Here is a 9,067-nt window from a genome sequence, read left to right as displayed (position 1 = left end):
CGGCGGCACCACCAATACTAAATCCACATCAAAAGACGCTCGGCTTGATGTGATGATGAGATAGAGCGCATGTCGGACTCTCGGAGTGCAGATTTGAGTTGTCGAACTAAGATGGGGATTGGGGCAGTCTGAGCTGGAAGTGGGAAGATCACGGTGAGGGCGTATATTAGCATGGCAAGGCGGGTCGGTTCGTAGATGGGTCGTGGTCGAGTGGCAGATGGTAAGTCCGCATGTGATGGAAGGGATAAAAGGGTATGTTGGATGAGGTTGCGCCGGTCGCACAACCGTGCGAGATCCAAATCTGGGAGTGCACCGTCGACAAATCTTTCAACCCCGTGTTCGTATCGTTGCATAGCGACCCACACCACAGCGAGCTCAGTCGTGAGACCCAGATCAAACAGACTACTATAGGTGAATTCGTCCCTAAGCTCGTTTGGGCATGTGCCCAGCATCCCCCAGAGCGTTGCGGTTCGGTCGCCATCATCCGCCAGCGGTACAAAGGGAAACACTGGTTGCGTTAACGTCCTGCTTGCTTGGATAACTCCGGAGCTACAGTAGCATGGGAAATCCAACGGTCAGCTGCGAAAGTCGAAGACAAATGATCTGCGAAAGGCGAACTTACTATGATATGATAGCCGCGAGACCAGTGGTCTGAATATTGTTTAAGCCACCCCTCAACGCAATCAGTTGAACGAGGCCAGCTGCATGGACAGGATGGGCGCTGAGGAGTCCATAGACGTCCAGCCACTGAAGACTTTTCAATAAAGGATCGAATATTGGCTGAGTTACAGGCTGGGTCTGGAAGCGCTGCAGGGTCGAGTCCCAGGCGTTTGTCGCCATCGCAAGGACCGAAACTATTACTGCATCTGTTATAACATTCTTGGAATCACGGAGTGCTTTATTGATCAGGGAGATTGACTCGGCCTCGCAGCGTCGCATGTCCATTTCCAGATGAACCACGGCAGGGTCATCGGGTTGGGCGGAGCCTTTTAACAGGTTTAGCCTCTTGTGGCTCAGCGCCCCAAACAGAAGTGAGTGCAGCGCAACAGTGTCGTTGAGTGCCATCGGAAACCATCCTTGTATGGCGGCCGCTTCAGATCCGCTCAGGGGTCGCGGTGTCAATCCAGGCCACACGACCTGCAATGCTATTGGGTCGGGCGAGGGCCCTGTCAGCCACTTTCCATTCTTCAACCCAAAAGGGCCAATGTGGCAAGGAGGGAATCGACCAACTTACAATATTCATGACATTGTGATATCAACGACGAAGGGAATGTTGATGGATAGGTCTGAAAAGGGTCCAGCACTCCGGATCCCAATGTACGGATAAAGGGACGAGCGGTGCCGCGCGCAGCAGGAGAAAGTCTTTGACGAAGGTGGCTTGGTGCTGTGACTACAAGCCCGGTGTCATCTTCAATCTCGTCGCTCGTGCTGTCTTGATCGATATTACTTGCGCTACTTGAACTGTCCGTGTTGTCAGCCGGCCTTGCCAAGCTTACCCGCAACGGATGTTGCGATCGTGACTGAGTCGGCTCGACCGGTGAGAGTGAATCTGTGCGCGATGATTCCGGTGAGCTTCTCGTACTGGCGCCTGTTGCAGTCTTGGTGCCCTCGATCTTTTGCTGGTTCTCCTGCGTCCATCGTCCAATGTGCGAGCGGATCGCCGTCCGAGTTTGCCGCTTCTCGGCCTTTGTCTGGGGACGCGCATTGACGAACGAGTACCTTTGAGGAGGACTCATCGGCTAGGAGGTATGTCCGGTAAAACGCGTGGTGTCAAGCTGTCGCAGTCTCAGAGTGAGGTCGTGGTCGTCATTTGCACGTCGTCGGATTACCCAGATGTGTCTTTGTTCGTTGGCTGTCATCATATGGTACGGGAATGTAACTGCGGGTCGGGTTCCAGGGTTCCATGGTTCCCAAGGTTCCCCAACGGTCAAAGGTTCTAGCCTTCCGTGGGGGGCAGTTTTGTGTGTCGGAGGATGGGGCCAGATCTTGGCATCAGATTTCCCTCGGATATCATCGCCCTTGATTTCTTAAACGAGTTACTCGTCTCTTTATGTTCCGCATCTCGTTGTGATTTAACCAGGGGTATGTGTTCCCGATTGGTCTTGCTACAAGTACAGGAACTGCGGTATTGGCCCAAATTCATGCTGACTCTGGTCCAAGTCTACCCACGCGATTCTTGTGTTATATCGGTGTCAGCAACTGAGGTGAAGACATATCCCCCCTGAATAACTAGTACCTTCTATGGTGCAATGGCCGAACCACAAGCGGCCCGAGCGAGGTATTTGCAGCAAGCGGCGCGCATGATCTTCCTCTCCGCACCAACTACATCACGGCAGCTCTTGCGCGAAGGTGTAGAACTCGATCACGCAGCCTCATCGCATGATGCCCATAGGTCAGGGGATGCATGTATGACGTGTGGAAATCTGATGCTACCAGACTGGACAATATCTACAAGGATCGCAACTAGGAAGATCAAGACCAACAGGAAGACCAGCAGGAAGAGTAATTCGCGGATGACAACCTCCCGGCAAATAGTACGATCTAGGCGATGCTCATTGTGTTACCACATCACTAGAGATATCGCCACACTGAAATCCACTCATATGGAGGAGAGTCAGCAACCTCTCGACGTACCTGTCGAGCGCTCTGAGGCGGTAGTTACTGAATCAACTGATCCGGTTCTGGAAAAGCCCATCAAGTCGTCTAGCAAGAAAAGGGCAAAAGCACGAAAAGGCCGCGAAGGGCTACAGGCGCTTCTTAATAAAAGCATGCAGTCCAAAAGCACACCTGGCCTCAACTTGATGGACCTAATGAAAAAATGATGGACGGGTATATGGACAAGAGCCGCACAAGCACAACCAAAGCTTGCCACGAGGCTGCGTGGCTGGGCAAGGCTCCGGACTTCGGAGGCAAAAAACTCGTGGGCCTTGCATTAGTGCCCCTCGTTTTCCTTGGCATACGTCGATCGTTCTGGGTCCCTCGAAAAGATTCTGAAGTCTTTTTCCCCCTCGCCTTAAGAAGGCAGCGGACTGCGAGAAACAGAACAACCTTTGCGAAGTTAGAGATTGTGACACTCACCTATACTTGCATACATACCGAAACACACATTCCATCAACAACATGGCAGATTCCGAAACACCCACAGTTGTTCATGCCGACCCCAATGAGACTGGTGTCTACGAGATCGAGAGTCTATGCATGAATTGTCGCGATGAGGTACGCATACAAATATGATAGTTCGGAGAAGCAGGCTAACTCCCTCAGGGCATAACAAGAATCCTTCCCATCAAAATCCCGTATTTCAAAGAGATCCTTCTCGAGTCTTTCTCCTGCGATCACTGCGGCTGGAGGAACAACACTGTCAAAAGCGCTGGACAAATCCAAGAGAAGGGAGCAAAGTTTATTTTCAGGTTGGACAACATGGCCGACTTTCAGAGACAGATTGTTCGCGGCGATACGGGCGTTTTCCGCATTGAAGATCTGGGTCTCGAGACGCCGCCTGCTCCAGGCCAATTCACGAACCTCGAAGGCATGATCACGAAGATCAAAACGGATTTGGAGAGTGATCAACCTGCTAGGAAGGAGGTGAATCCTGCGCTCTACGACTCCTTAGAAACAGTCATTCAAAAGCTGGGCAGTATGCTACAAGGCAACAGTTTCCCGTTCACTGTTTCAGTCGACGATATCTCGGGAAACTCGTTTATCGAGCCTTCTCCAGACGACAAGGGCTCGAAATATTCTCGGACTGACTATCTCCGAAGCCACGAACAGAATGTGCAGCTGGGTCTGGTGGTGGATGATGAGGAAACACAAGACAACGGTGGGATGGAAGGCGTCGATATTGTTGATAATGAAGTTTACGAACTACACGCCGAGTGCCCTGCTTGTGGAAAGCCCTGCACGGTCAACATGAAAAAGACCAACATCCCGCATTTCAAGGAGGTTATCATCATGGCGACGGTCTGTGAACACTGTGGCTTCAGGACCAGTGATGTCAAAACTGGCGGTGCAATACCAGATAAAGGAAAACGCATCACACTGGACGTCAAGACGATCGAGGACATGTCCAGGGATATCTTAAAATCAGAGTCCTGCGTTCTAAAAAGTCAGGATCTCGGGTTGGAAGTCCAACCCGGCACGCTTGGAGGCCGTTTCACTACTGTCGAGGGGCTTCTCACCCAAGTGCGTGATCAGCTTCATAGTCAAATTTTTGACGTTGGAGATGCAGACCTTGCGGGAGGAGATTCAATGACAACAGACACACGGTCGAGGTGGGACAACTTTTTCGCCAAACTCGACGCCGCGATCGCAGCCAAATTTCCCTTTTCCATTACCCTCGAGGATCCTCTGGCAAATTCATTTGTACAATTGAATGCGGATCCCGGCAAAGATCCACAGGTCAAGGTCGAGGAGTACGAGCGAACGGACGAGGAAATGGAGGAGCTAGGCCTGAAAGATATGAAAACCGAGGGATATGAGAAGGAAAGCCAACAACCATGAGCAGCGGCTACACTCGTCTTCCGGCAGCTAAGATCATTCCCCTGACAGCAGGGTGTCCGAACAATGCGATTTTGTCGTTTCGACTTTGTCAGCCCTGGACTTTCGCTTGCTAGTCCAAGGACATGACTCGGCAGCAAAGATCCATCATGGGAGGGAAAGAACCAATCAATTTACTGCGTCGGTGATGGCTATGCACAGAGACTCGATGCGTTCAGATGAGTATGGGGTGTTTCGCTGCCAACCCAAACAGTCCAATCCGACGCGGCTGGATACGACATTCCGAGGCTTCGTACCGTCAGGTGTATAAAGGTAAGACCTACATTCAATGAGCCAAAGGCTGGATCTAGATGCCTTGGATAGCGACAGTGTTCCATTTGTGATGGTTCTTGCCGATCTCAGAAGATTACTAGTTACGAAGATGTCTGCAGCGATTTCGCACTATTTGTCATGGTGTCTCGGCCTCTCAGATCTGAGGCAGGAAATGCAGCCAAGAACCTCGTGTCTTGACACTCGGTCTGACGACGGGGTTAATGCCACGTCGCTGTCCTATCTTTCAGGAGGCGGCACTCTCAAGTCAGCTGCTTACCAATGAGGGCTTCGTTTCGCCTCCTGCAGCCGTGCCGTCTCTCCTGTTGCACAAGCTGTGGCATGGCCTTGGCTATCATTTTACACGAGTGGCACACCCTAATGTGGCATGTCTGACCAATGAGCTCTGCCCTGTAACCAGCTTCTCGGGGTTGCTTGAAGAAATACAATTCCGTCCTATGTTTTCTCCTTGAGCGACTACAAAACTCCTCTCTGCAACTTCTGGTAGAAGTCTGCATCCTGCCCAGCTGCACGATATCGGGAACAAAACTTATTGCTCGTGCCTTGTGCGAGATACTTCATCTGCGAACTGTGCCAGTGAAACCTTGGGCAATGACTCCCAATGTCGTTCTCAAGATCGAAACTCAACAACTCCCTGCTCCAGTTGAACTGTTCTGGATTGACCAGGCTGGGAGTAAGCATCGCCGGAAACTGATCAACACCCATACCCAGAAAAGATCGCGTCGGCTCAAGCGCTTGAACCACGCGTCTTCCCACTCTGCGGAGCGGGATTCTGATATGATGGCAGATTTGAGGTGCTGTACAAAGTACGATACGCTTGATGACAGAGCTCCCGCGGCATCGGGTGACTCGCAGTATATTGCAGTGACGAAGGAAGCGAGATCCCTCGAGAATGCTCTCAAGATCGAAGAGAATTCTACATTGTGCACCTCGCTCAGTCCTGCGCCATTATCAAGCATCCTTCTTCTTGATTTTGACCCCTTTGACAGTCTATCAAGAACGTTGAACAATCATGCCGGGAATCTGCTCAAATTTGCACAAACTCTGGCTTTGAACACAGACACCATATCATCTCACTGGGGCAAGTCATGCGTAGTGGCTCTCGGCCTTTCATGGAGCTTTTCATATCCTGTAAAGCTTCTCAACCTTCTCGAGCGGGTAAGTGCTTACATCGATACGGTCCAGGGCATTACAACCAGTCAGCGGACCATTTTCTGGCGTCAGGCCTCAATACAGCGTTTGGCGACACTCATATCTGATCCACATACGAGGCATGGCGAGGAGGTATTATCTGGCATCATTGCTCTGCTGCATGGGTATCTGCACCAGTACCGAGGGGATGACAAGGGGTCAGTTATGACAATTGGACCTCATTCGGCCGGTCTGAGGGACTTTGTTTCGCATGCTGGAGGCTGGGACAAGCTTGCCCTTACTACACATGTCGAACAATATGTCAGGATGGCCTTGATCATGACGAGCCTTCGACTTGCTTCATATCTCGACGACCACAGGGAAAGCAGTCATGGCAGCGAGTCCCTCCTTGGTTGGCACGCCGAGATTGATCGGGTGGTCTCGCTGTTCACGCAGATGGAGGCCTGGGCTCTGCAGCACGACCCCGGGTCCTCCCAGAAAGATCCCGAGCCCCTACTGGACGAACTTGCACGGCTTATCGCTGGGACTACTGGGATATGCAACCATTGTCACAAGCTATTTGTCCTAGTGTGGCTCAGTTTGACGCGGTGGCATTCGAGAATAATTCCTGGACAGTACCAAGATACCCTCCAGACTCTCGAATGTCAATTTCACAGTCTGCCGCACCGAGCACTGCCTGATTTCTCGTGGGCGATTGTGTCCTCACGGGTAGGGAACGCAAAGAGCAATTGGCAAACCATTGAAATCCTCAAAGTTTTGCATCGGGCAAGGTCTTCAACACAAGACCAACTCTGTCGGTGGCTGTTTAACTTTGCTCATGGGACGGTCGAGGATGGATTCATGGGGATGCGGAGCTGTTTGAGTGAACTCTTGATGCGGGATGCTCTTGTCGGTCAGCCAAAGGGCAGAGGGGCTCATAGTTCCCCGTCCCTGATTTCCTAAGAGCCGCCTTTTTTGTGGTTGGGGTGTATGGTCTAATATCTTCTTGGTCGGGGATGGGCCAGGGTCCAGACACTGGCAAGACTGGACAGGGATTCCGCAGGTCGCTTGGGAAGAGATGTCGATGCCGCGGGAAGAAACAAGGGTGCAGAAATACAACGGCCTAAATAATTCGACATAATTAAGTGAGCGACAATGAGTCCGTGATCACTCCTTTCGGACAGGATAAAATGCAACTTGCCGGTTATGTAGTCTGTTCAAGGCTTCTTGAGTGGTTGCTGGTCACTGGGTGTGACACTAGCCTAGCGTGATGCAGAAAAGGTGCGTGAATTTCTCGGTTGGAAAATGACTTCATCAACACAGCTTTTCGGCTCGTAATTATTTGCTGGTTTGTTCCTGTTCGTACTCGTAAACAGGCACATCCGTGCTGTGCGCTTATTCATGCATCTCGCTGAGCAGCCAGTCTCACCAGGTTGAAAGATTTTGTTGGTGCTACTGTATCGCTTTCGCGTGCTCTTCATCGACCCCGACATCACCACCATGCTCAGTCATTTCGGGACGGCAGCTCTTTCATCTTTCAATCTTTAGTCCCCCTGTGAGCGCAAGGCTTTCGGATTCCTTGGAATATGTCCGATGGCAGTGTTCACAAGGTCCAGAGCTCCAGAAGGGCACATCCGACCTTTCATTTCTTTGCCGGCCTGACCTCTGGCGTATCAAGCGCCGTACTACTGCAACCAGCCGACCTGCTAAAGACCAGAGTCCAGCAATCACACTCCTCGTCCCTCCTTACCGTCTTGCGATCGATCCTCTCTGGTCCTCATCCTGTAGCCAGTTTGTGGCGAGGGACCGTCCCTTCAGCGCTGCGGACAGGCTTCGGATCTGCCTTGTATTTCACCTCGCTCAGCTCTTTGCGTCAAATACTTGCCAACAACACTGTGAAGGGAACCGGAGATGGAGCATCCCTACCGAGAAAGAGCAGTTCAGTACTGCCAAAGCTTTCGAATATACAAAATCTCATAACGGGCGCGACCGCGAGAGTGTTTGCGGGACTCATTATCATGCCGGTGACAGTGATTAAGGTGCGCTACGAATCAGACCTGTATGCATACAAGTCTCTGGCTTCTGCGACAAGATCGATTTTTGCACAGGAAGGCTTGAAGGGATTCTTCTCTGGCTTTGGTGCCACAGCCATCCGTGACGCGCCGTATGCAGGCTTATACGTGCTCTTCTATGAAGCAAGCAAAACACATCTGAACAAGGTCTTCCCACTCCATACCACGGCCACGAGTCACGACCATACACGTCCTTCAGCATCGACTGCGGCATCGATCAACGCTACAAGCGGCGTCATCGCGGCAGGGCTAGCGACGAGCATCACCAATCCTTTCGATGCTGTGAAGACGAGGTTGCAGCTGATGCCACACAAGTATGGGAATACGTGGAAAGCGGCACGGTTGATGCTCAAAGAGGATGGAATAAAAAGTTTTTTTGATGGACTCGCATTGAGAATGGGCAGGAAGGCAATGAGCTCCGCGCTGGCTTGGACCGTGTATGAGGAGCTTATAGGACGAGCAGAGCGCTTCGTCGCGAGGCATGATGAGGAGAGGGCGGCAGTGTGAGGCGCACGACGTTGAAGCCGCTCACTTGACATGCTCATCAACAATCCCACTGGACCAAATTCAACCACACCCCGATGGCATCACCTTTGCATCGCCGTTGTGCTTCTGCAGGTCGACGTCAAACCAACTTTTTGTTGCTACGGTCCCGCCACTCCGATTAGCTTTGTGGTAAATGGCGCAGCTACGCATGTGAGATTGTCGCAGTCACTCACCACTCACCAACATGTGCTATAATGTACCATACTCGAGGGCGAACAGCCAAGATAGTGTATATATTTATACTTGTATATATCTCCGGCCATAAGGCAGAGAAACCTGATCATCTCCTCCCAGCTCGAGATTCCAATGTTTTCCTGTTGCTTGCTCCCTAGAGTTGTCTCCTGCTAGTAGTATTTGTCTAGACCACGGGCTGGTGCGGGAGGAAATAGATCCCTAATGTTGGAGGTGGAGAAAAGTGGATTTGACACCAACTGGCACTTCCGCAGAGTCGCCGATCGCTAAGCTCTCGTGGCTCCTCCACCGCTTCCCCC

The 9,067-nt window shown here is 51.6% G+C and overlaps 4 protein-coding genes across 4 annotated transcripts; 3 read left to right on the top strand and 1 right to left on the bottom strand.

Annotated features, from left to right (window-relative positions):
• Positions 1 to 17: 17 nt before the first annotated feature.
• Positions 18 to 1,736, bottom strand: AYO21_04290 (hypothetical protein; the record flags this gene model as incomplete). Its single annotated transcript, XM_022654263.1, has 3 exons — positions 18 to 549; positions 623 to 1,166; positions 1,235 to 1,736. The coding sequence occupies 3 exons, from the start codon at positions 1,734 to 1,736 to the stop codon at positions 18 to 20; spliced, it is 1,578 nt and encodes a 525-aa protein (XP_022513540.1).
• A 1,384-nt stretch (positions 1,737 to 3,120) lies between these two features.
• AYO21_04289 (hypothetical protein) lies at positions 3,121 to 4,500 on the top strand (the record flags this gene model as incomplete). Its single annotated transcript, XM_022654262.1, has 2 exons — positions 3,121 to 3,216; positions 3,265 to 4,500. The coding sequence occupies 2 exons, from the start codon at positions 3,121 to 3,123 to the stop codon at positions 4,498 to 4,500; spliced, it is 1,332 nt and encodes a 443-aa protein (XP_022513539.1).
• A 918-nt stretch (positions 4,501 to 5,418) lies between these two features.
• On the top strand, positions 5,419 to 6,921 carry AYO21_04288 (hypothetical protein; the record flags this gene model as incomplete). Its single annotated transcript, XM_022654261.1, has 1 exon — positions 5,419 to 6,921. The coding sequence occupies one exon, from the start codon at positions 5,419 to 5,421 to the stop codon at positions 6,919 to 6,921; it is 1,503 nt and encodes a 500-aa protein (XP_022513538.1).
• Positions 6,922 to 7,544: 623 nt separating this feature from the next.
• Positions 7,545 to 8,537, top strand: AYO21_04287 (hypothetical protein; the record flags this gene model as incomplete). The annotated part of the gene is made up of 1 exon (XM_022654260.1): positions 7,545 to 8,537. One exon carries the CDS (start codon positions 7,545 to 7,547, stop codon positions 8,535 to 8,537), a length of 993 nt encoding a protein of 330 aa, XP_022513537.1.
• Positions 8,538 to 9,067: the final 530 nt, after the last annotated feature.

This window comes from Fonsecaea monophora, assembly GCF_001642475.1.
Source record: "Fonsecaea monophora strain CBS 269.37 chromosome Unknown Scaff23, whole genome shotgun sequence".
NCBI lineage: Eukaryota > Fungi > Ascomycota > Eurotiomycetes > Chaetothyriales > Herpotrichiellaceae > Fonsecaea > Fonsecaea monophora.
The sequence above is the reverse complement of the archived record's forward strand: the minus strand, read 5'-3'. Positions and strand labels throughout refer to the sequence as shown.